General features: G+C 43.6%; 1 protein-coding gene across 1 annotated transcript; it reads right to left on the bottom strand.

The window, feature by feature from the left end:
• Positions 1-544: 544 nt before the first annotated feature.
• LOC144268616 (uncharacterized) lies at positions 545-25,989 on the bottom strand. The gene is made up of 9 exons (XM_077823651.1): positions 25,941-25,989; positions 17,204-17,548; positions 15,450-15,677; positions 14,115-14,198; positions 10,093-10,212; positions 5,581-5,636; positions 3,673-3,763; positions 1,847-1,886; positions 545-683 (listed from the first exon to the last, which is right to left on the bottom strand). The coding sequence occupies exons 1-9, from the start codon at positions 25,987-25,989 to the stop codon at positions 545-547; spliced, it is 1,152 nt and encodes a 383-aa protein (XP_077679777.1).
• Between the last annotated feature and the right edge of the window lie 1,376 nt (positions 25,990-27,365).

Here is a 27,365-nt window from a genome sequence, read left to right as displayed (position 1 = left end):
TGGATTCAGGCAGTCAGGTCAGGGGAATATAGGGAAAGGTTAAAATCTATTCCAGCAGTAATACAGCACCCCCTGGCTTCAAGTGGTTTCCATCACATTCAGCGTTTACAGTTTGGTTCACTATACAAATTGTTCCAGCACCCCTGCTGTTACTCGTAAATAAGGCCCAGATCCTAAGCATATGTGTAGTCCAGTTGACTTCAGCAAGATTATTCTGGTGCTTTGAAGTTACTCATAAGCAAGGAGTTCCAGGATTGGGGCTTAAGAGACTAAGAATTTTGAGATTCAAGCAATGGGTAAAAAATCTTCTAATAGAGGCTACTTTATCCAGCAGTTTTAAAGATGGCTCAAGAGGAAAAGGCCCAGATCCTCAGGGGATCCCCTGGAAGTTAGGTGCCTAAAAACCTTAGAGTAAAATCTGCTTCTAGTTTTTAAACTCCCCACAGTTCAGATATTTGGATCTGGGTTTTGGTTTGAATCCATTATTTCCAGGGTTAGCAAGGAATTAATCCTTATTTTCCAGCCTACCATGAAAGAGCCTCTTTTAGATACTGGATTCCACAGGATCGTGACATGTTCCCTGTGATATTGAATGGCCGTCGGGTATCTGCTGCAGAGTCAAAAGGGTATTCTCTTCTTCTACTCCACTGAGAATTTTTTCAGGCTCTGCAGATAAATCTGAGCTGTAACAAGAAGTGCAGATTATTAATGGGGTAGCAAACAGATACATGGGCCCATCATGGTGGGCCAAATCCTGAAATCTTAACTTAATCTTTGCCTGGGCAATTCCTACTGAAGTTTGGGGCCAGATCTTCAGTTAATGTAAACTGGCATCTCTGCATTGTCGTTAATGGAGTAATGCCAATTTTCACCAGCTGGACCATTTACATTAATATGCAGGTTAAGAGAGGGCTTCAAGTCTCATGCTTGTAGGTGTCAACTGATCTCCATAGGGGATCGGAAAAGAATTTCCCCTTCTCCCTTGTACAGCACAGTAGAATTGGTTATGTGCAAGACAAGGCAGATGGCTGGGGGCCATTTTCCACTGAAAATTCAGCTATTGACTACTGGTAAACATCTGCACTTGATGAGCCACTGGTCAAATTGTTTACAGACCATCTTCTATTTTGACTAAGCAACAAAACGTTTCAACACAACCCCTCTTATGAAGAAGGAATTAGAATTGCCTCACTCCTCTCTTGAGACCTTCATCATGCATAGTATCCTCTTTTGCCTGTTTGGCATGAACACCTCTTCACTGTGGACTGTACATGAAACTCTTATGTTGTCGTGAGCCAGCAGAATAAACTGTTTTCCTGGTTGGGCATGATAATGGGCCAGATTCTGCCTTCACTTGCTCTGGTGTAAATCATAACTCACCCCATTGAATTAGCTGAAGTTATATTAGTGTAAAAGCTGTGTAAGTCAGAGGAGAACCAGGCCAGTTGTGCACACCAGATTCTTCTCTCTTCCAGTGTAACACCAAAGGGATTATTCCTAATTTACACCCATGTGGCAGGTGATTGGGTCCTTATGTGCCATTTCCTCCAGGTGTTTGATCAAATCCTGAAGTGGGTTATTTAGTTCGCTGAACTGAAGTCACTACATGACATCAAGCATCACCATTAGCAGTTCTTCAGTGTTCTGGTTGTCTATTTGTTACTCCATTATGTGCAATTTCTAAGCAGCAATGCTTGATTGTCTGGAGTAAAGTGGTCTGGAGGTCAGTGTCCTAACGCAGCATGTGCAATCTGTCCTGCTCCCATTGCAATCAATGGCAAATCCCATATTGCCTTCAGTAGGATCAAGCTTGGACCCTTTCGTAGGAAATGACAAAACAGATTACCTTTTTATGGTATGCAGTTGATACTTCCCCAAGCGTTTATCTAGAAACAAAGCAGTGCTAATTAGAATCTGACAAGGAAAAACAAACCCATAATTCTAATGAAATTCTAATGCACTCGGACACAGAGACAATGTTGTTGTAGCAGCTGAGCAGGGACCAGTGCCCTGGTGCGTCTACACAGCAAATAAAGACCCATGGCGGTGAGTCTCAGAGCTGCGTCAACTGATTCAGGGTCGCCAGGCTTGCACTGCAGGGCTAAAAATAGCAGCGTAGACATTCAGGCTTGGGCTAGACCCACATTCTGAAACCCAGAGAGGGTGAGGGTCTTGGAGCCTGGATCCAGAACATCTACACTGCTATTTTTAGTCCCACAGCACAAGCCTCCTGTCCAAGTCAGTTTACCTCAAGCTCTGAGACTCGGTGCTGCTGGGTTTTTTGCTGTGTAGACATTACTCACAGTTATACCGGCCTGTGTCAGGAGTAACTCCAGTAAACTCAGTGTATTTTCACAAGTGCTAAACCTGTCAGTGAGATCAGAATCAAGCCAGTTACATGCATGTGTAATGAACGGGCTTTGGCTCCTTAGAGGTTGCTTCCTCCACATCACAGCCAGCAGTGAATTCCTCCTAAACTCTTCCAGTCCTGCCTGTGAGGAAAACAAACCTCCACCAAACGAACAGGGTGACACGATCCTCAGGGGAATAAAGAACACTGAAATGTTTTAAAACATTTTAAACAAGTGAACAAGTGAACTCACATGGCTATGTGTAACCAGTAATGTTCTGGAGTGAAATAGGTTCACTGCACTTGTAAAGAAAAACTTTACCAGTGCTGGTCTTACTAGCTGCCAGTTCATCAGTATTCTCCTCACTCCTGGAATCAAGGTAACACCGTGATAAGGTTAATTCCCCTATGCATTTGCATGAGAGATCATCCTTTTGATAAGCGATAGGTACTGTGAGCCTGATTCTCTTCTCACATTGCTTTTCCATACGCAGGTGTTACTCCATTAACACCACTGGGAGAAACAGGCTCTGTATAGGTTTCAGAGTGGTAGCCATGTTAGTCTGTATCAGCAAAAACAACGAGGAGTCCTTGTGGCACCTTAGAGACTAACAAATTTATTTGGGCATAGCTTTCATGGAGTGGGTTTTAGCCCATGAAAGCTTATGCCCAAATAAATGTGTTCATCTCTAAGGCTCAGTATAGCCACCAAACTCTGCTTTAGCTGAGTCACTCCAGATTTACACTACTGTAACTGAGAGCAGAATTTGCCCATTGTACATATCTATATATTAAACTGCTTCCAAGAACAAATTCTATAGTTTGTTCCTCATTTGACAAAATGTAACTAATACCCACCAAGCAAGACATTGTACCCCAAACCTTTCTTTTCCCTTGCCTGTAAAACAGTGCTGTTACTTATGTATTAAGCATAAGCTTTTAAGCATCAGTTTCCCCGTGTCTGGATTTGCAGCTCAGCATCTGCCTTTTGCTATACAGCTCCAAAATACCTTGGGGTGTTACATCCGTGTAAAACTAGCATGAGGTTAGAATCAAATTCCTTCTCCATAGTGGGTTGGTTATGACCAGGCCCCACTTTTGGCCCAGTCTTCACTAAATAAAAATGAACTGTTTTCACATATATGCAGTCAGCAAGAATCAAAAGCACTCAGGCAATGAACAGCAAGATTTAATGCATAGTTCACATCTGCCTTTGTGTCAGCAATTCAATATTTGGAGGACAGAAAGATGCAAAAGGGATCCACATCGGACAGGCAGCCAATGCAGAGCATTAAGATGGACACCTACCATCCAGTACTTACATGTCAATAACACTACCAGCACCAATGTGAAGAGAAGAATGACTGTCACTACCACAGAGATGATTATGGTTGGAATTTCATTCTTTAGGTGCTAATGGGGGGAAGAAAGCAGAAATGACTTTTAAACTATGCTTTTTCTCTGCTAAGTTTAATTAAAATCTGGTTGGTCTGACCGATGAGTACACTGAAATACTGTATCTGCAATCAGCAGGAGTTTGCAGAGTAAATTTCAGGATGGATTTTCTGAGCCTTCCTCATGAATACGAAGAAAAATCAGGAATTCTACATGCAACTTTGTGATATGTTTTGAAAGATAGTTGGATTGTGTATTGTGATAATTCCAAGCTTATTTTTGTTTTGCATAAGTTGGAGATTTGGCAAAACCACAGGTTACTTTTGCAAAATCTCCTTGGGTGGGTTTTGGTTAAGCAAAACCCAAATCAGGGGTGGTTGGATCTAGGCCCCAGTTTTATCTGAGCCAGATCCTGGCCCCCATTATGAAATGGTTGTCTCTCCCAACCAACAATATGCAGTGTTGTTGTAGCCATTTGTGTACCAGGATATTAGCGAGACAAGGTGGGTGAGGTAATATCTTTTATGGAACCAACTTCTGTTGGTGAGAGACACAAGCTTTCGAGCTACACAGAGCTCTTCTTCAAGTCTGGGAAAGGTACAGATCTGAAGAAGAGCTCTGTGTAGCTCGAAAGCTTGTTTCTCTCACCAACAGAAGTCGGTCCCATAAAAGATATTCCCTCAACCAACTATAGATTTTTAGACTTCACTAGCCAAGAAGCGAAAAAGTCTGATTCACAGGTTGCACCACAAAGCCATCAGTGAACACCGCTGGCTGAACCTCAAAGATGGGTGACTTAGTGTTTGTCCCTTTCAAACACTGCCCTGTTTCCACAGCAGCAGACAGCATGGTTTGAATCTGAGAAATTTTATCTGCAAAGTTCATGAATATTTTATACAGTAAGAAAAACTTAATTCTGGAACTGAGAGGAGGCAGCACAGAATCACCGTGCCCAGCACATCTGGATCAGTTCTGGGGTGTGAGATCAGGGAGGCAGAGAAACTTTTCCTTGCCTCGCACACAGCCATTGTCATCTGATCTTATAAAAATCCATACGTTGCACTTGGTCAGACTCAGCATGACACATCCAACTAAGACACTCTAGCCCTTTCCCCTCTTTCATTTCAGCTGGTACAGGTCATCCACACACAACTGATCTATGAGGACAAACTAGCATACTGCTGTATGGAACAGTAGAGGACAAAAAGTAGGTGACATGAAAAATGGCACAACACATCAGCCAATGTTTCTTGCACCTTTCTTGGAACCATTCAGTGCTGGCCACTGTCAAAGACAGCAAACTGGATGAGATGGACGATAGGTCTGAGCCAGTCTGGGAATTCCTACGTTCCCCTGTAAAAATTTTAAAACCACCTACCATGCTACTTTGCAGACAGTGTAACCTTAGCATAAAATGCTATATAAATGACTGACAGGTCAGGCAGGCTGTTAGCTAATCAGACATTTCTGAGCAGGGCTGGGCTAATAGCAGTTTTTTTAGTTTTGTGGTTGAGCTGAAAAATAACAAAAATAATTTTGTTCAACTCAAAATAAATGTTGGAAGGTTTTGTTTTGTTTTCCAGAGTTTTTAAAACTTTCCATTTTTTTACATTCCAACACGATATGTCTTTCTGAAACTAAAGGCAAAATGGTTTTGACATTTCCAAAAAAAAGATTTTAAACTTTTTTTTTTTCCAGCTCAAATGCTTCATCAAATGTGACCTAAATTCACAAATGGTTTCAGTCAACCCAAATTTGCATTTTTTTTGATGGAAAAACTGTTTGCATGAAAATTTTTGCCAAGCTCTGCTTCTCAGACTTAGAATAGTTTTTACCTTGTTTGGATTATCTACACTTTCCTCTGACTGAAGTTTTGAATCTGTTGAAGCCTCTGACAACAGAAAAAGCAGAGAATAAAATGAGTATGGCCCAAAGTCTGATCCCTTGTCGAACAGAACCGAACTATGTGAAGTCAAATTTGTGAAGAAAGGTCCTACTCAGTGTGAGTAAAATTGTCAGAATCTGGCCCCAAATAAAAAAGAAGCTTTAAATTGTAGGATGAATCTCATTTGTAGCTAAGGCAGTGGTTCCCAAACTTGTTCCCCTGCTTGTGCAGGGAAAGCCCCTGGCGGGCTGGGCCGGTTTGTTTACCTGCTGCGTCCGCAGGTTCAGCCAATTGCGGCTCTCAGGGGCTGCGGTTCGCTGCTCCAGGCCAATGGGAGCTGCTGGAAGCAGCGCGGGCCGAGGAACGTACTGGCCGCCGCTTCCAGCAGCTCCCATTGGCCTGGAGCAGTGAACCGTGGCCACTGGGAGCCGCGATCGGCCAAACCTGCGGATGCGGCAGGTAAACAAACCGGCCCGGCCCGCCAGGGGCTTTCCCCAAACAAGCGGCAGAACAAGTTTGGGAACCACTGATCTATATATATCCATGGTACCCCCACACCTTGAATATGGTGTGCAGTTCTGGTCACCCCATCTCAAAAAAGATATACTAGAAATGGAAAAGGTACAGAAAAGGACAATAAAAATTATTAAGGGCATGGAATAGCTTTCATATGAGGAGAGATTAAAGACTGGGACTGTTCAGCTTAGAAAAGAGATAAATGAGGGGGAATACGAAAGAGGTCTATAAAATCATGACTGGTGTGGAGAAAGTGAAAGTGTTATTTACCCCTGCACATAACACAAGAACCAGGGGTCACCTAATGAAGTTAATAGGCAACAGGTTTAAAACAAACAAAAAGGAAGTACTTCTTTACACAACACACAATCAACCTGTGAAACTCATTGCCAGGGGACGTTGTGAGGACCAAACCTATAATTGGGTGGAAAAAAATTAGATAAGTTTCACCAATGGCTATTAGCCAACATGGTCAGGGGCACAACCTCATGCTCTGGGTGTCCCTAAACCTCCGACTGCCAGGAGCTGGGACTGGACAACTGGGGATAGATCACTTGATAATTGCCCTGTTCTATTTACTCCCCTGGAAGCATCTGGCATTGGCCACTGTCAGAAAACAGGATACTGGGTTAGATGAAACATTCGTCTGACCCAATACGGTTGTTCTTATGTATTTTCTTTAACTTGTAAAATAAGGAAGCTGTGGTCCCCACACAATGAATTTCTGATGCATCACAAAGTGCAATGCTCTGAAAAGCTTTGTTTGCTCATTTCTTATTTAAACCATGTTCACAGTGAACTTTAAATCATGCCATGGTGATATAGTGCTAGCAATGGACTGACCTTAGTTTATAATGGACCGAGTTCTGCAAGATGCTGACGTCTTAGACTTGTAAGCTCCTCACAGGAGATACTTAAATGCCTCACAGGATTGGGCCCCTTGTGATTAAAGAGCAGCCCACTGAACTCAATGCGTTACTGGGTTGGGCACGTTAACATTCAAACAGACTGCTGCAGTGACATTACAGATCATGCTCTGAAGGCAAATGTGTGATATAAAAACTAACCACATAACCTATACTGGCAAAAACATTCTGGTGTCTGAATGAGTCACATGCACATTCACCCGTACATAGAAACAGACTTCCTAAGACCACCTCTGTGGTAAGTGTCTGGGCGTTTGACTTCACTAAATGGTAAATTAACTGACTACCATTCCAGACTCAAGCCAATCAATCTGGTGAACAAGATGTCATCAGTATTTCGATTTATAATGAAGATTTAGATGGATGTGAGGGAAAGTTTGTTATTTAGAATTTAATCACTGTGCTAAATATAATTAAATTTGTTGTATAAAAAATGAAGCTGTGTTTTTATGTATATTAAATCCCCCATTGTGGAACACAGGTTTCCTTGTACTTCTGATATAATATTCTGTCCTCTTTGCTCCCCCTGGAGCTGTTTCTCTTTTTATTTATCTTGAAAGAAACAAAAATAAAATTTTTAAGAAGACATGTGAGTGGAGCTGTGGAAAGTAGCTGATAAAAAGGAGCCCAATTCTGACTTGACTTACAACTCCACAGCTTCCAACCTGGGCACCTCTTAACACAGAAGGTTTTATCAGTTGGGGCCTGGGTCTAGCATTCTTTCGATCCAACTTCAGGCTACTGCATTCCACCACCTTGGAGTTCATTAATTCCAGAAGCACATTCCTCCAGATGCTGCTTTTGCAGGAATATGCAACAATGAACAAAGTGATGTGCGATGTTGGTCATTAAAATAGTAGGGAGCAGTTTGCCAAACTGGCCTCATAAATTACACATGCAAATGTAGAGTTCGTCTGCTTATGTGGGAATGTTAGTGCTCAGTTAGGGATACTGTACTTGTGGATGTAGGTCAGCTGCCTAGGTTTGAGCACTTAGCCCACAGAATTTGAAATTTTTGTTTAGAGAGAGGTCAGTTCCAATCCTCACTTTCACGCCAAGATTTCACTAGCAATGTACTAGCCTTAACTTATACCATGCTTAAAGTGCAGTGTGCTTTTAATCAATGTATTGTGTTGAACACATTTGTTCACAAAGGATCTAATGCAATGGCATGATAAATGGAATTACAGTCAGCAGCAAAAATTGGCCTCTTTTTTTTATTCGATATCATTCAACTGCTGTTCAGTATTTTGTCACTTACATCCACTTCACTCTGTTCTTGGGAGAAGTCAGTCATAATTCCTTTGCATGGGTGTGTGAGAGTGTGACTCATTTAAACAGTGGTGTGTTGTTTGCTGGTTCAGGCTCTGTTGTTGGTCTTGATACCACACTGTTCCATTTAGAGTTCCAGCTAGAACATCAGCAGGGCAGCCCTTTTGTAAAATAAAGTACTCAACACAATAGCACATTCACTGCATTTCCTCCTGGGCTGGGTCAGTCCATCTGTGCTTGATTCCCATCCTGATCAAAAAGCAATAATCATCTGATTTCTGGCATAAATTCCTCCTTAGCTATACTAAAGAGGCTGCTCAAACAAAACATGTTAGAGTCTTGCCTTCAGCAAAGGACCAATTATTCAAGGACCTGCTAAAGTAAATGAGAACCATCAGGAGACATACTACCCCATGCCGGTCTCAATTCCAGCCGTCCTGCTACGTGACAAATGCCAGTAGTAGTCATGAGAACGGCTTGGATCATTGTATTTAATTTCAATAACGTTCTCCCTACCCGCAGAGCAATCTTTTTGGGGGATATATAAGAAATAGATGCACTTTTATTCAATCCTTGATAAGCGTGACTAGCAGGTGGAAAAAATGTTGTCTCTGAAACAAAACAGATTTTTTTTTTAAAAACAAGTGCCACCAAAACCCAGAACTAAAGTCAGATATTCCAGTCTCATAACACCAACAAGACAATTCAAAGAGCAGGCACAATGAGTGGTCACTAAAAGAGAGAGATCCAAATTAGCTCTCAGGTTGAGCCTCTAAATATTGGGCAGGTACTAATTAAGACTCCGTAGTTAAGCATGAGTTGAGTTTTGCATTTAGGAACAGCCTCATGGTATGAAATACTGTACCGGCCGAGCAAAGAGGAGAGTGCGGGCACACGGAGCCCCTGGCATGGGAGGGGAAAATGGAGAGTACATATAGCCCTTGGCATGAGTGGCAGGGGGTGCAGAGAGTCCCTGGAATAGAGAGGGATGGGAGTGTGGCACGCAGGTAACTTGTGGAGGTGGGCATGGGGGAGGATGCAAGGGGCCCCTGGTGTGTGGGCAATGCACAGCCTACAGAAGCAACAAAAATGTGTGACCACCTCATCTATCCCACTTCTCCTTTCTATAGGATGTAGCAACACACTCAGGGACAAACGATGTTTCCCTGGAGTCAGCGGTGGGGAGGAGGGGGGGTGTTGCCACTGACTTCAGTGCCATCAGACCTTTGCCCTAAATGAATGACTTGTGAATTTAAAACTGCAACAATGACAGACATAATAAATATGCCTCTGAATTGCTCGGCAGCCACCTGCAGAACCGTGCTGTGCTCCGCAGATTAGGCTGTGGAGTGCCGAGATGAACTATTTAACCAGCAGATGGTACAGCGCATGCATATATATTGGATTTCCTGCCCCAACCACAGCCTGCCCTTATGAGGAGGAAAAGTACACTGCTTTATTAAGGGCAGTAGAAAGATTTGAATTCCGTGGGTCATATTCTGCTCTCAATCAGACAGCTTTCAGTGGAGTTACCCGCATGTACACCTGGGAGCAGGATCCTCTCCTTATGTCCCTGTTCTCTATTGTTCATGCAGGATAATATAAAAAAGGGAACTTCTCAGCTTTCTTCCAAAACTGCCTGTCCACCCCACTTAATTAATCTTCACTGACAACTCCACTGTCCTCTGCAAACCCACACACCCCGACGAGGCTACAGCAAATATAAAAATTAATTATACTCTCCAGACCTTCACCGAGTCCCTCTTTCGGCGAGTCTCCCGCAGATGTCAAGGGAAATGTAGCATAAGAAATAGCATTCACTTCACTTGCCTCAGGGGCTGTCTGGACCGTAACTGGGGGAACTGTCCCTGGAATTAAAATAAACAGAAACTTCTAACAGAGTCTCAGGACTCCTGGGGTTCACCCCAGATTTCAGAGTTTTCACAATACAGTAGGCCTGTCCTGTTATTTTGCTGAAATAAGCTGTGCTACATTTGATCAGTATGCATGTATAGCATACTGAAGTCAGAGCCACTGTAACAAAGAGGTCCAAATCCTGTCAGGTCACGTTTTCACAATGTATTTTTTCCAGCCACTGATTCCCCCTAGAGCAGACCACACCCAGATCAAATCTAGCCACCTTACAGGATAATTTGGCTCATTCCCTGGAAGGCACTGCTAGCATGTAAACATGGTATATTTGCAAATGGTGACATTCTCTCTACCTGTAGGAAATGGACTGTCTATGGATGTGTGACTATCACCAGACCTCACAGTAGATGTTTGGACAGTGGCAACTCCCGTCACTGAAACAAAGCGTAAGAAGACAAGCTAAAAGCAGTTCCTCGAGTAAACACTGCTTTGGAATGCAGAAGCTCAGAAGAAGAAGGACTGCAACACGTGATTTCATCAGTCCTGTTGCTGCCTTTCTCAGCCATGGAATGCATAAGGAAACACAAAGAGGGTACGTCTACACTGCATGAAGAGATCCACAACACTGAGTCTCAGAGCTGAGGTCAACTGACTTGGGCTCACAGGACTCAGGCTGAGGGGCTAAAAATAGCCATGTAGACTGACCCGGGCTCTGAAACTTGGCACCACAGGGTTTTATTGCAGTGTAGACATATGCTGAATGATCCGATCAAAGAGTTTAAGCTGCAATGGTTTACTATGTTTTTCTACTCCATCAGAGCACTTTGCAGACCATTTAGAACATGGGTTACCACTTACAGAGTAAGCATTTTCATATGTTCTTTGCACTGGATCAAATCACTTTAGGCTACAGCATGTGAGAAGATATCATTCAGTGGCTCCTCAAAGTAACCTAATAAATGCTTCATCGGTCAGCTTAAATATGATGTTTTTACTCCAGTAACGTCCCTGCAGAGCGATGCCCAGCTGATGGAGCACAAGGAAGGAAAGTGGATGGTATGATACGTAGGCCTGGGCCCAAAGTGCGAAACGGAGAGCTGAATATGGAGCCAGACGTGGATTTCAGTCTGGCCTCAAAATTCAGATCCGAGTGCAATTCAAACACCTCATCCCCTCGCCCTGCTACCTCTGAACCTTGAGGGTCCTACCACCAAAGGCTGAGCAGTACACACCTCTGGTGCTTTGCCTCCACTTCAGATGCTGAAAGAATGAGGGGCTAAAAGCTCAGTTTAATGCTGAGAACTGTGTGGGCCGACTTTGTGGACAAGCTTCTCCCACACAGCTCTACTCAGTCCTGATTTGCTGCTCGAGTTTTTAGCCTTTCCCGAACAAAGCCTGCCAATGGGGGCTAACGGGCTATGAGGCTTGAATGAATATCCACAAGGGCCAGCACACTCCTGTTCACTTGTGTCTTAACCAAGGAGGGAGCTACAAGGCTGGAACAAATGTTTCCTTCAAAAGGTGAGACAGCGTTTTTAGAAAGCCCATGTTCTCTTCACAAATCAGCTGTGTCTGAAAAAACAGGAAAGCAAATGTGCCTACAAGAAGTAACTGAACCAAGAGAATTTCTCAAATCTGTTGTTCTTGGGGCCCTTGAGAGACAGCATGGCGCTAGCTGAAGACCACAGCAATGACTTTCCCACGGTCAGAGCAATGACTTCCTGATGCATTGTCACTCTTGAAGTTTGGATTTCCTCTTTTTTAAGCCCCTATTTGCTGACATTTTCCCAAGTGGGCTATTGACATTGCGGCGGGGGGGGGGGGAGAGACAACACACAGGTCATGCCTTTAGTTCTGGAGGTCCCTGGTTCAGTCTCTGGCCAAGAGGGTGGCTGCCACATTTGAATTGATGTCAGATCAAATCTCAGAAAGCAGTACCTTGGACAAGGACAGGACTCAGGAACAAACAAGGCCTGTTCCAGTTAGTGAAGTGGGGAAATGTTACAGCCAGATGGAGATTGACATGCATTAGAGACCCTACGGTAGTGATCTACTGTCCTCCAGTTTCCATTGGGATACTAGAAACTGTGTGTAATGGTGCATCATCACCTCAAGAGTCCCCCTTATGTCAAAGTGCAGTGTTGCAGAGGTTTGCATCTCCACCACCCCCTGCAGGACACCTGTCCTTATGTGTCACTCAGCCCACTGGCTGAGAAGCGGCCAGTTCAAACCACTTCCAGAGTAACAAAATGTGCAAGTGTAGTCCAAAGTCCAAGAGAATCAACCTAACCCTTCCCATACATTAACTGACTACCATTCCAGACTCAAGCCAATCAATCTGGTGAACAAGAGGTCACCAGTGTTTCGATTTATAAGGAAGATTTAGATGGATGTGAGGGAAAAAGTTTGTTATTTAGAATTTAATTACTGTGCTTAATATAATTAAATTTGTTGTATAAAAAATGAAGCTGTGTTTTTATGTATATTAAATCCCCCATTGTGGAACACAAGTTTCCTTGTACTTCTGATATAATATTCTGTCCCCCAACCTGAAGCAAATACTCACCAGCAACCACACACCACAGAACCACTAACCCAGGAACCTATCCTTGCAACAAAGCCTGTTGCCAACTGTGTCCACATATCTATTCAGGGGACACCATCATAGGGATTAATCACATCAACCACACTATCAGAGGCTCGTTCACCTGCACATCTACCAATGTGACATATGCCATCATGTGCCAGCAATGCCCCTCTGCCATGTACATTGGTCAAACTGGACAGTCTCTATGTAAAAGAATAAATGGACACAAATCAGACATCAAGAATTATAATATTCAAAAACCAGTCGGAGAACACTTCAATCTCTTTGGTCACTCGATTACAGACCTAAAAGTGGCAATTCTTCAACAAAAAAACTTCAAAAACAGACTCCAACGAGAGACTGCTGAATTAATTTACAAACTGGATACAATTAACTTATGCTTGAATAAAGACTGGGAGTGGATGGGTCATTACACAAAGTAAAACTATCCCCCCCCCCCCAGGCTGTTCCTCAGACATTCTTGTCAACTGCTTGAAATGGCCCACCTTGATTATCCCTACAAAAGGTTTTTTTCCCCCGTGCTTTCCTGCTGGTAATAGCTCACCTTACCTGATCACTGTCATTACAGCGTGTATGGTAATACCCATTGTTTCATCTTGTCTATGTATATAAATCTCCCCACTGTATTTTCCACTGAATGCATCCGATGAAGTGAGCTGTAGCTCACGAAAGCTTATGCTCAAATAAATTTGTTAGTCTCTAAGGTGCCACAAGTCCTCCTTTTCTTTTTGTGGCTACAGACTAACACGGCTGCTACTCTGAAACCTTCCCATGGGGTTTCCCTGCCTTCCCTGGCTCAGGTATCAAGCACTGTCCCACCCAGCCCAAGTTTTCCTGCGGCCTCCAGTCTCTGGCATTTTGTCCCTTCACAGGAACCAGCCAGCCTCCAGGTTCTCCCTCCATACTGAACTCCTTCAGCCTATTTATAAGGCCCAGGTGTTTGTTGAGTTCATCAGCTGATCATCCTTTAGTCCCATGCTCTCTAGCTGACAAGTAATGATCTAATTACCGCTCCAGTGGAGTGAATGTGCCTAACTGGCCTTTAACGCTTTCTCGCCCATGATGTGGATTCACTCCTCACACTGTGATTTCCTGATCAGCTGAAGCATTTTGATCTGAGTCAGCACCCACAGGGACTCGTGATACAGATTGTTTCCAGATGATTAAATAACTATAATAAATCTTTGATTCACATTCAAGAACAGCCAACACTTCTGGTTATGGTGACTTGTCAGAGCTCTGAACCCAGTGATCAAATGTCTTCTGCACCGGTATGATCATCACACATACCTGGACTGAGAACACCACCTTCTGTAGCGAAAGCAGGATTGACATTTTCAGTCCCCTCGGAGATCAGAACCGGAGTTGGTGATTCTGTAGTCATGGAGACAAAATAAAATAAGATACTTAAGAAGACCAGCCTTTTCTTAAAAATGGTGTTCCAAATTGCTGTTACAATTTTGAGCTGCTAGTTAAATGTGGGTGAAAATGTGTAGACACTATTTATGTCGGCAATTCAGGTGCCTAACTATGACAACTTACTTCACTGGCAATTCTGGTGGGTAGGCATCTAAATGCACTCAGGTGTGGGCATAATTAATTGTGCCCGCCTTTAACTGTGGGCATGAAATTATGGGTGCAGTATTGGAGGCCATTTGTGAAAATCTGTCCCAAAATGTTCATGTCACGAGTACCAACCAAGATAAAAATTGGAAACAGTTGCAAGCAGCACTGTGTGCAAACATCAGTCTGGGGAAATGAAGTCATTAACACAGATAAAATTGGAGATAAACAAGACCAACATCAGCGTTAAGAAAATGAATGAAAAGGCAAGTAGTTTATCAGTGCTGCTAACTAATTAATAATAAGGCCCTGACGCAGGAAAGCCCTGAAGTATGTGCTTCATTTTAAATATGTTCGTGAGTCCTGTTGACTTCATCAAGCACAGCAGGTATTTAAGCAACCTTCCTCAACAGGGGTATTTTCCTGAATTGGTGCCCAAGTTAATATAAAGACTTGAGTGGATCTTTGTTTCTTCGCCCTGTTGTCCCACCACTCACTACCAGCCTGAGGCCTTCTAAACAAGAGGATCTAGTCTCCAGAAAGTATCTAAGTGGCATAGCTGTTCACATCACAAAGGTGCTTGAGGAAAACAAGAAAGAGCAGAAGGGAAGGGAAGTGGAACTGGACTGTGTCTTGTGGAGCAGGGAAGTGGAGACAGCACAGAGAGAGATGTATGACTGCAACAGGGATAAGTGTATATGACACAGAGGAGTCAGCACTACTTCTGGACACAGTGAAACCTGCAACATTAATTCTTAAAATGCCTTCCAGCAGAGAACTGACGCCGATGGAGTTATTGTAAATTTATACCAGTATTAGTGAAAGGACATGGCTCAATAGCATCAAAATGAAACAAAGTTACATTAAAAACTTTCAGCCTAAAATGGGTGGCAAAGTAGACTGAAAGCCTCCCTCAGTTAATAGGTAAAAGAACAGATAATTCATCAGCATGTGCTGGGGTAACAGGAGTGCTCCATATTAAGGTAGGTTTTTCTGCCCTTTTTGTGCCAACCTTGCCATGGCACAGTGAGAGAGGTGCTCAGAGCTGTCTGCTTTTCATACCTGCAGTAGGGAGAACAAGTTCTGTTGTGAAAAAAATGAAATCATCATCTTCAGTCCACACAGAAGCTGTCTGAAAAATGGTTGTCAGGGCAGGAAAGGTTGTTGGGAGGGCAGCTGTGGTTGTCGTTGTGGGAGTAGTGGGTGTTGGGAGTGCAATAGTGGTTGTCAGGGGCAGAGTAGTGGGTGTTGGGAGGGCAGTTGTGGTGGTTGTTGCGGGAGTAGCGGGTGCTGAAACGAAATAAAGAGAAGCCGGATCAGAACATCTTCAATAGAACTTAAGTAAAACAAAGCCAAACCATAACTGAATTTAAACAATCTATTTGCCAAAACTCTGAGAAGAGGCTGATGAACAGGTAATTTAAAAGGCCAGTTAATTAGGTCAGAAATGAGTCTCAAATTAGAGCTGGTTGGAACACTTTTTTTTGCGTGGCCAATGTTGATTTTTTGTCCAAAAATGGACAATCCAAAAACTGAAAATTTAGAGCCAAAATCCCTAAAGCCAAACATTTCTCAATTTGGAATTTTCATTTTTGGGATGAAAAATCAATTTTTTTCAAGGAAAGCAGACACATTCTATGAACATTTTTGTTAAGCTAAAAACAAAACACTCAATTTTCTGTCCAAAGAAAAAAAAAAAAAAGTTGCAAGATAATGTTTGACCAGCCATCATCCCGAGTTGTACTGTGTCTTCCTCAGGCTGTGGAAACAAAACAAAAAAATTAACTGAATGACCAACTGGTGCTAAAGCAATGAGATCAAATTTAATGTGATGTGAGCAGGTGTGACTCCGCTGACTTCAGTGGAATTGCACCTGTTTGTACTGAATCTCCCTAGGGCGCTGTAATATGAAAGTGCACTTCAGACTGAGGTTGAAAAGGACTTCACTAGTCCCTCCCCATGACTAGAGGCAGCTGTGAATTTTTTAATAGTTCTTTGTTGAAAAATGCTGATTCATGAAAATCAAGATGGTTCCCAAAATAGGATTGGGTTTGATGAATTTCCTAACTCAAACAAAAAGTGTTGAGAAAAAAAAAAAACATTTCAAAAGAGTCAAACAGAAACATTTTGATTTTTTTTCAAAATGAAAAATTCCAATCTTCCAGTTCAGAATGACTCTTCATTTTGAAATTTAGACTAATTAGACTGAAAAAGATTTTAAAAGGTCAAAGTCAAAAAGAAACATTTCAAAATTAGCATAACAAAATGTTTCGATTGACTTGAAATGAAAAAAAAAGAACTGTTCTTTGGTTTGTGAATTTTTCAGTTTGTGAATATTTTCAAGATTTTGACTTTTTGTCCTGATTTAAGACAAAAAAATATTTTTGTTCTTGAGACTATTTATGGGATGGGAAACTGTTTCCCACCCAGCTCTTGGGTGATGAAATAGGATTGTTCACTACTGTATGTCTACACGTGTCTGCTCATAGTTTAGAGCACAGCACAGATCACTGGCCTTGAAAGTTCACCGAGCACACCGCTGTTTCTCTATAAAGAGAGACAAGGAGGGTGAAGTAATATATTTTAGGTTTCAGAGTAGCAGGCGTGTTAGTCTGTATCCGCAAAGAGAACAGGAATACTTGTGACACCTTAGAGACTAACAAATTTATTAAAATTAACAAATTTATTTTAAATAAATTTGTTAGTCTCTAAAGTGCCACAAGTACTCCTGTTCTTTTCTCTAAGGTGCATAGTCTAAGCCTCAATGGCAGAAGAATGGATTTCTCTCTACAGAGAGAGAAGAGAATTTTGCTCACCTCTGTAAACCTGCAAATTCAGGTTTTGTTTGATATCATTGAACCATCCAGGAATCTCTATGCGGCAGCAGTATGCCCCTCTGTCTTTGTGGTCCACATTGCTTATAGTCAGAGAGACATCCCCTCTGGGGATAGGACCTTTTAGTTGGTATCTGCCACTCGCTGTAGATATCACCTTCCACCCATCCGTGCGAACAATTTCACTGCTGCATTTAGATGACGGACAGATTCCCCGGCCCCAGCACATGACACTGATGTCACTCATTTGTCTAACGCTGTAGGTGCAGGGTAGTTTGACGGACTGCCCCACCTTTGCTCTCACTACTGTGAGAGACACACCATGTGCTGGGGAGAAAGAGCAGGGAAAAGCAAAGTCAAGACCTTTTACTCCATGGATACACAGCCCTACTCCTCAATCTCACGCAGTACTGTATCCCAAGAACAGGACAGTCAGGTAAATATTTAAGTAAGAAGGGAATCTCCTTTTGCCTTTCCCCCATGCACCCTCCATTAGTTAGTTTGTTTTAATAGTGGAATAGTGACCCCTTGGGTCATCCCAGTCTGAGCCCTGCCGGAGAAACCCTCTAAGATACTCCGGGAAAGGACATAAGCAAGTGCTATTAGCAAAGAAGATGGCAGCCTTCCCAGTCTTGACCAGAGGCCTGCATGTTGTTGTATATTAGTCTTTGCTCTCATTATCCTGCAGCTGTGCTGTGCAGTGGGATGAGCAGACTTATGACCACCAGAATGCTCCCTAAAAGGTGAGGAACATTGAGCCAATGGCTCCAGTGTGGGAGGAGAAGGAGTTACAAGGTGATGGGAGGTCAATACTCACTTACCCTGAGGGAAGGGAGGGAGACAAAGATAGGGAATGCTCCCATCTCTCCTGAGCTGTGAAGAGTACTATTATTAATTATTATTATCATCATTATTTTTTTCCAGGCATCCTGGCAAAGGAGATGCCTGAGGAGGGAGTACAGAGCAACAATCTTTTAAAACCCATGGGTTGAACAATTGGCGTGTCTATTGAAATGGAGACGATATCACTTGCACTTGAGCACCGCAGATTCCACAGCAAAGCTGAGAAAATGGGACCCAAGTTACGCAGGAAAGACTTTCAGCTTGTTGTCACCATTTCAATCCCAGCCCAAATTGGTCTGAAAGTGGTTGCCATCTATTTGGTGACCTGGTGTGAAATGAATTTGGCAGTCTCAGTCCATCCCCATCCCTGTCCCACCAAAAAAAAAAAAAAAAGAAAGATGTTACAATTGGCTCTAAATGCCTGTCTCGGCAGTGAGGCCAAGAATCACCCATGTGTGTCTAAAGGTAATCTCTCCACTCAGGGTTGAGGTACATTGGCAGGCCAGTGCTGGAAGCTTGCCCTGCCATTGCTTATGCCGTGCCTGTTCTGAGAATAAATAAGGGTAGGTCTTCATTCTGCAGAGCTGGCTCCACCCCCCGACCCCAGTTATCAAATGGGCCAGCACCTTTCCTGAATACCTGAATACAAAGCATACTGAACCTGATGCTCCTCAAGTAGACCGCTGTAAAGCTGGAATAAGTCCATTGGAGCTACATTGCAAGAGCAGGCTCGGGCTAACAGCGTGTTCAGCTTTACTTTGCATCTACAGACAAACCCATCTCATTTAGCCCCGGGTTTGTCTCCCTGCCACACAGCACCCCCACTGAATGGCTGTGGGTGTGATTCTGAAATCAGAGCTAACAGGGATGGTTCAGCCAGGGATGGTTCTTTTAGCTAAGGGCACTGTAATAAAAAAAGAAGAGTTCGCATATTGGGGCAAATTCCCTACTGGCCTAACTCCATTGACTCGAAGGGACATTAGCCAGTGGAGGATTTGCCCCCTCCTGTCTATTCCAGGCTGTATGACCTGCCCCATGTCCCCTGAAGTTTTAATTATTTTTTCTACCTTCCTTGTATTCTGTCCCTGGTCATTTCTAGCATCATGCTGAACAAGGGCCATGAGGAGGAGCATGTCTCCTTGTGTTTTCCTTGCTCCAGCCCAGACCTGCCCTTCACATGGCCTTGTTCCAGTCCTGTCCCAGCCTCAGAACCAGCCCTGTTCCTGCCTTCCCTGGCTCCATGTAATCCCCTTCTGACCCCAGTTTCAATTCCTGGCTCTGGCATTTGAACTGGCTTCAGTTCTCACCCTCAGCTCTGATTTCTGGCTCTGACTCTGTCTTGACCCTGGACTTGGATATTCAGACTCTGACGCTGACCCCTGCTCCAACCACTAGACCAGACCACCCATGACTTGGTTTCCTGATAGTTGGTCCCATAACACATTGCACCTCAGCTCCAGTGCCTAGCTATTGCAGCAGCCCTAGTGGCAGGATGACCCTATTGGTCTAGGCCCTCTCCAGCTCACTTATTCCAAAGAGGAAGAGAGGCAGCTGGTGCTGTTACCAGCAGCCATAGCCCTGGTTCTGCTCAGCAGGTCCTCTTAGCCAGCTGAGTGAACTTCCTTTCCTCTTGGCATGACTCCCAGGTAATCTAGAGATTCTTCCAAATAGGCCCATCGTTTTTTCCATGCACAATTCCCTGGGTGACATTTGGTCTGTACCATTTTGCCACAGAACTCGTTATTGGGATGACATTTTGGTTCCGTTATCACTTACCCAGATGGCAATTTGGGTTTCTAAATTCAAATGGTTGATTCAGACATACAGACAAAGCAGCACAGAAGGCAGTGACATGCAAGGGCTTCTGCCCTTCAAAATGATGTCCGTGGGAACCCGAAGGAGTGTCCTTATGAGACATAAGACCTTGCAAGATGATGATCTAGTTTATTACTAGGGCAGCCTAAATTTATTTGCCTTGCTGCAGTACTGCAGCAAAATGCAATGCAATGCCTTGCAATGGGGAATTCAGCCCTCTTTGCCATGCAATGCCTTGCAATGGGGAATTCAGCCCTCTTTGCCATGGTTTCACAGCAAAGTAACTCACTTAACCAGCCTTGGCAGCCCAAGGTGGTGAGCCAGGAGAAGGGGCTAGTTAGCGGAAAACATTAATACATATTAGGGTAGCCCAGCTCAGAGGTGCATAAAATAAGACCAGATGGAGTGCAGCCTGTTCATTTCCAAGCTGCTAGGAAGTAGGAACCCTACGGCTTTGGGAATGTGAACATCTTCTGTCCACCTTCATGTTATCCAACCCTGCATGACGCAAGGGGAGCGCCATTCGGCAAACGCTTTCAATGAGAAAATGTCTCTCATTTGCATTCTCTACCCTGGAGAGCAGCGGAAATTGAAGTTTACAAAAAAATGGAATGAGGCACCAGAATGTCTAAGACACTGTTTCCAGAGAGCACTGGCACTAGAAAAATGTGGTCCCTGGAGTTTCCCTTCCTTCTTTTCTTCCTGTGTTACTAACATTCCTGAGAGGACTAGCAAAGATGGAAGAATATGAATCCAATAACCACCTTTTAAATTAGCTAAGGGCTTTCCAACGGCTCGTTACAGCATCTCTTAATCTTAGGCCTCATCTAAACTGCAGCTGGGATGGTGCTTCCCAGTTTGAGGAAACAGACACATGTAACTCTGTCGGAGCTAAAAAGAGCCGTGCAGCAGGGAGTAGCATGGGTGGCAGTTCAGAATGGCCTGTGTGCTAACCCGCCTGAACCCCCGAGCATGCATTCAGCAGGGCAGCCCGAGCAACCGTCCATGCTACCTCCAGCTTCACAGCTATTTTGAGCAGACTACTTGAGCTGGGAAGTACCTCCCAGCGGCAGTGTAACTGTACCTTTAGTTCAGTTAAGCAAAATCACACTATTGGCTGTATCTAGGGCCCGACCAAATTCACAGCCAAGAAAAACGCATCACAGACGGTGAAATCTGGTCACCCTCCATGAAAGCTGGTCTTGTGTGCTTTTACCCTATATTATACAGATTTCACGGGGGAGACCAGTGTTTCTCAAATTGGGGGTCCTGACCCAAAAAGGAGTTGTGGGGGTGGGGGGAGGGGTCACAAGGTTATTGTAAAAAGAAAAGGAGTACTTGTGGCACCTTAGAGACTAACCAATTTATTTGAGCATGAGCTTTCGTGAGCTACAGCTCACTTCATCAGATACATACCGTGGAAACTGCAGCAGACTTTATATATATACAGAGAATATGAAACAATACTTCCTCCCACCCCACTGTCCTGCTGGTAATAGCTTATCTAAAGTAATCGTCAGGTTAGGCCATTTCCAGCACAAATCCAGGTTTTCTCACCCTCCACCCCCCCACACAAATTCACTCTCCTGCTGGTGATAGCCCATCCAAAGTGACAACTCTTTACACAATGTGCATGATAATGAAGTTAGGCCATTTCCTGCACAAATCCAGGTTCTCTCACTCCCTCACCCCCCTCCAAAAACCCACCCCCATACACACACAGACTCACTCTCCTGCTGGTAATAGCTCGTCCAAACTGACCACTCTCCAAGTTTAAATCCAAGTTAAACCAGAACATCTGGGGGTGGGGGGAGGAAAAAACAAGAGGAAATAGGCTACCTTGCATAATGACTTAGCCACTCCCAGTCTCTATTTAAGCCTAAATTAATAGTATCCAATTTGCAAATGAATTCCAATTCAGCAGTTTCTCGCTGGAGTCTGGATTTGAAGTTTTTTTGTTTTAAGATAGCGACCTTCATGTCTGTGATTGCGTGACCAGAGAGATTGAAGTGTTCTCCGACTGGTTTATGAATGTTATAATTCTTGACATCTGATTTGTGTCCATTTATTCTTTTACGTAGAGACTGTCCAGTTTGACCAATGTACATGGCAGAGGGGCATTGCTGGCACATGATGGCATAAATCACATTGGTGGATGTGCAGGTGAACGAGCCTCTGATAGTGTGGCTGATGTTATTAGGCCCTGTGATGGTGTCCCCTGAATAGATATGTGGGCACAATTGGCAACGGGCTTTGTTGCAAGGATAAGTTCCTGGGTTAGTGGTTCTGTTGTGTGGTATGTGGTTGTTGGTGAGTATTTGCTTCAGGTTGCGGGGCTGTCTGTAGGCAAGGACTGGCCTGTCTCCCAAGATTTGTGAGAGTGTTGGGTCATCCTTTAGGATAGGTTGTAGATCCTTAATAATGCGTTGGAGGGGTTTTAGTTGGGGGCTGAAGGTGACGGCTAGTGGCGTTCTGTTATTTTCTTTGTTAGGCCTGTCCTGTAGTAGGTAACTTCTGGGAACTCTTCTGGCTCTATCAATCTGTTTCTTTATTTCCGCAGGTGGGTATTGTAGTTGTAAGAAAGCTTGACAGAGATCTTGTAGGTGTTTGTCTCTGTCTGAGGGGTTGGAGCAAATGCGGTTGTATCGCAGAGCTTGGCTGTAGACGATGGATCGTGTGGTGTGGTCAGGGTGAAAGCTGGAGGCATGCAGGTAGGAATAGCGGTCAGTAGGTTTCCGGTATAGGGTGGTGTTTATGTGACCATTGTTTATTAACACTATCAGAGGCTCGTTCACCTGCACATCCACCAATGTGATTTATGCCATCATGTGCCAGCAATGCCCCTCTGCCATGTACATTGGTCAAACTGGACAGTCTCTACGTAAAAGAATAAATGGACACAAATCAGATGTCAAGAATTATAACATTCATAAACCAGTCGGAGAACACTTCAATCTCTCTGGTCACGCAATCACAGACATGAAGGTCGCTATCTTAAAACAAAAAAACTTCAAATCCAGACTCCAGCGAGAAACTGCTGAATTGGAATTCATTTGCAAATTGGATACTATTAATTTAGGCTTAAATAGAGACTGGGAGTGGCTAAGTCATTATGCAAGGTAGCCTATTTCCTCTTGTTTTTTCCTCCCCCCCCCCCCCCAGATGTTCTGGTTTAACTTGGATTTAAACTTGGAGAGTGGTCAGTTTGGACGAGCTATTACCAGCAGGAGAGTGAGTCTGTGTGTGTATGGGGGTGGGTTTTTGGAGGGGGGTGAGGGAGTGAGAGAACCTGGATTTGTGCAGGAAATGGCCTAACTTCATTATCATGCACATTGTGTAAAGAGTTGTCACTTTGGATGGGCTATCACCAGCAGGAGAGTGAATTTGTGTGGGGGGGTGGAGGGTGAGAAAACCTGGATTTGTGCTGGAAATGGCCTAACCTGACGATTATTTTAGATAAGCTATTACCAGCAGGACAGTGGGGTGGGAGGAAGTATTGTTTCATATTCTCTGTGTATATATAAAGTCTGCTGCAGTTTCCACGGTATGTATCTGATGAAGTGAGCTGTAGCTCACGAAAGCTCATGCTCAAATAAATTGGTTAGTCTCTAAGGTGCCACAAGTACTCCTTTTCTTTTTGCGAATACAGACTAACACGGCTGTTACTCTGAAACCAAAGGTTATTGTAGGAGGTCAAGTATTGCCACCCTTACTTCTGCACTGACTTCAGAGCTGGGTGGCCAGAAAGCGGTGGCTGTAGGCAACCCCCCCGCTACAAAAACCTTGTGACCCCCCCCCCCCCCCGCAACTCCTTTTTGGGTCAGGACCCCTACAATTACAACACTGTCAAATTTCAGACTTAAACAGCTGAAATCATTACATTTATTATTTTTAAAATTCTATGACTGTGAAATTGACCAAAATGGACCATGAATTTGGTAGGGCCCTAGCTATATCTAAACACTTTAATACCTCCATTGGGGCCTGATTCTTGGCCCAATACTCACATTAAGTCGCAACTGCTCATATGAGCAGTCCCACTGAGGTCAGTGTGTCTACCCAGTAAGTGCTACTCAGTGCAATTGTTGATTAAACAGAGAAGGGCAATTAAAGTCATATAAAGGTCAAAACACAACTGAGCTCATAATTGGCTACTCACACCATATTTATCAATGTCTCTTTTGGGTCATCAGCAGTGTTTGAACCTGTGGCCTCCAGTGCTAAAAGCATACATCTCTGCTACTTGATATAAGGGAGTAACTCCACTAAGGGGTAACTATAAAAGACTCTTTTCCTATTATGTAGACTAGCTACTAAAGGGGACGCAAAGATGCATATGCTTCTAGTGTGGGTTGTACATTAGAGCTGGTTGAAAAAGGGATCATTTTTGCAAAAAAACTTTGCCTTTTTTGTTGAAAAAACATTGATTTTTTTTCCCCTACCAGCTCCATTGTTCATATTCGCTTAGAGCAAGTTAGATAATAGCATGAGTAACAGGTTCTCCAGGGGCCGAGTTGATAAAAGGATAAATATAGTGTTTGACTTCTCGCTCTGTTGTGTCGAAACCTGGCAGTTCCAAGATTTAACAATGCTGAGCTAAGTTAAGATGGGTGAGACGAGACTAACGGTCATTTTGACCCCTAAGTATGTTTCCATATGAAGATATTATTGAAGCAACCACAAATGAAGGCCTAAAAACTGACTTTCTTTCAGGTTGAAGGAGTGGTGGGTAAAGGGTCCTCAGGGGCCTCCTCATTAGGTCCATAAGGGGCATGGTAATAGGTTAGGAATATTTTGGATTCCCTGTGGCTGCAGCAAATCCCGATGTGGTTTTGGCTCCACAGAAAGCATCATGTACCCTGGTGCTATGTTATCTTGCCCGCTGAATCTCAATGGGAATTGGTGAAGGGATAAAATCAACTTTTGTCTCTCACTGTTTTCTACCAATTTCCTGATCTTTCCCTGGTTGACAGATAGTGGTTTACGAATATTGCAGTTACTGTAAGCATTAGAATGGCTACTTCCTCCTGTTTGGCATTTTAACAGTTCTATACATCATGGACAATATTTCCAAACCTGGGTGACTAAGGTTAGGCTACTCAGTCCATATTTAGGCACCTAGGACAGAATTTCAGAAGTACTTAAGTGATTTAGGAGCACAAGGCCCACTGAAAGTTTTATTTAGGAGTTTGATTTAGGAGCAAAGCCCACTGTGCTCCTAAGGCCATTGGCTCTTCTGAAAATTCCCCTAGATGCCTAAATATGGATTTAGGAGCTTAACTCTAGGCACCCAGGTTTGGAAATTGTGGCCAGTATCCTACCCAGTCTCTCAAGTTTTTCTAATTCTCCTTGTAACATGCATTTCTTGTAGTACTTCTGCGCCAGATTTTACATGGAAGATAATTAAATGTTTTGGGTGGGATTTCTGAAAGTGCTGCGTGTTGCTATAACTCTGCTCCCACCTTCCTTCCATTGGGAGTTTTGCCGTTGATGTTAATTGGAACAGAGTGCAGCCAAGGCAGAGAGCTTTACAAAATCCCATGCTTTGTCTCATTTTATAAAAACATTTCTCCATTAATATTTAAAAATAATGGCTCCAACCTGGGGCTGGCAGCTCAGCTCAGGGCAGACAGGAAACGTTGGCTTTGCATAACTATAACAACAACACAGAAGTAATTTTTTTTTGTAAATCTGTCTTAATAACCAACAGACCCTACACACAACTTTTGCATATAAAGGGGAACCAGATAGTACGCCTGAATAATTACTAAACTAATTAACTAATACATTCTTCTGCATTGGCACTAATTCAAATAATTTTTACAATCTTCTAAAAGGTGACATATATTTACAATCTCATATGCGAAAAGGAATATACTGTATATACGCATACAGAAACAATGAATGCGAGTCACATACATGTTTACAACCTTATACATGGGTAGGGGTGTATATAGAAATAGAAACAATGAATACCATTTGCTCTGTAACATTCCAAAACTCAAATGAATCTCACTTTGTCTTCTGAAGAAATACAGTGGTAAAGCAAGCAAACACTCACCTATATACAGCTGTAGCATGATCCAGGGAAGCAACAGGGAATGGGCCATTTAGGCTGATTAGAAACTCCAGGAATGTACCAGAACTGACAGAGGACCAGACCGTATACTTTTCAGAAATGCTGAGTGAGCCTGGCTGTAGTGCAATTTCTCCTTTTTTAAAACTTTACATACTGCAACCTCCTCTTCTCCAGTAGGAAGTAACCCTCCTCTTCAAGTCCTTCCACTAGCTCCCCTTTGTACAGGGTATGAAGAACAAAGCTCCCTGTCCTTGCATTCACGACTCCTCAACCCAGTCTATGCCACTGACCTTGTCTCTTTAGGAGTTTCCCGGTCCCCTACATTGTGCCAATGCTGCCTTCTGCTTGATGACTCCCGCATTCGCTCCTTCTGCCTCCATGCTTTCTTCCATGGCATCCTCCATGCCTGGAGGGCCTCTCAAAACGTGTTCAGCAAGGCACTTCCTCACCAGATTCAAATCCCTCCTCAAAACTCTTGCCAAGTCACATATGAAAACAAACATTTTTTGCTCTTTTTTTGACCAGGTGACAGAGCTCTGGTTTTTGGGCCTTGTTCTCAGAGATTCACTTAACCTCAGAACTGACCTCAGAAGAGGATGTATGGTGTGGCCTTCCTGTTTAATACTACAGGCTAGGATTTTCAAAGCCTCCAAAGTTCCATAGCCCCTCAACTTTCAATGGTATGTGGGTGCCTAAACCCCTTAAGCTCTTTGCAGATCTTAACCACAGATGGTTAAAAGCACAGCAGGCATATTTTTGTCAACCCTGGTGTGGTGGAAATTATTGCTCTGCCACGGTTTGGGTGAAACCCTGGTGTGGCTAGGGGGCATAGCAGCTGCTCTTCATTCAGGATAAATATAAAAAAAGCAATTAAGCTCCTTTCTGGAATACAGAGTTGCCACAGTAGAACCCACCACCCAAAATACTGGCTACATGAAAGACCTTTCAGGAATCTTAGCTATGTGGGTGGAGGGCTGAATGCAAATGCAGGGGACTGGGCGTTGTTTGAGGGAGTTGTATGAGACAGAGCAGCAGATATGTGATGGAAGCAGACAGAGAAGGCAGCAAGGAAGCCCCAGACACAGCCAGAGAAGCACTTGTAGAATGACCCTGAGAAAACAGCTAAGGCTATTTTTACACTACGAGGGAGGCATGTGATGCCTCGCTTGAGTACACACAGTCCTGCTTGCCCTCACTGACAGTGTAGCCATGGTAGCACAATTAGTGGCCGCAAGTACAAACCTGCCTGAAACCAGTGGGTCTGTATTCAGCACAGCCCCACCACGCCTCTGCTGCCACAACCCATTCTACCGCGGCTACCCAGGGAGAGCCGGCATGAGTATGTCTACCCAGCCAGGGGAATCACACACCCAGCTCGTAATGTAGATGTAGGCAAAGAGAGCTTCT

Source organism: Eretmochelys imbricata, chromosome 8, assembly GCF_965152235.1.
Source record: "Eretmochelys imbricata isolate rEreImb1 chromosome 8, rEreImb1.hap1, whole genome shotgun sequence".
NCBI classification, from domain to species: domain Eukaryota; kingdom Metazoa; phylum Chordata; order Testudines; family Cheloniidae; genus Eretmochelys; species Eretmochelys imbricata.
Note: the sequence above shows the minus strand (reverse complement) of the source record. Positions and strands in the feature narration are given on the sequence as shown.

Excerpts from the sequence above, each read along its gene's own strand:
- LOC144268616 (XM_077823651.1), bottom strand. The coding sequence starts at position 25,989 with ATGGCCCATTCCCTGTTGCTTCCCTGGATCATGCTACAGCTGTATATA. Across the intron at positions 1,887-3,672 it reads GCTGGTAGTGTTATTGACAT|ATAAACGCTTGGGGAAGTAT; the intron begins GTAAGTACTGGA and ends CTTTGTTTCTAG. Across the intron at positions 684-1,846 it reads CAACTGCATACCATAAAAAG|CTCAGATTTATCTGCAGAGC; the intron begins GTAATCTGTTTT and ends TTCTTGTTACAG.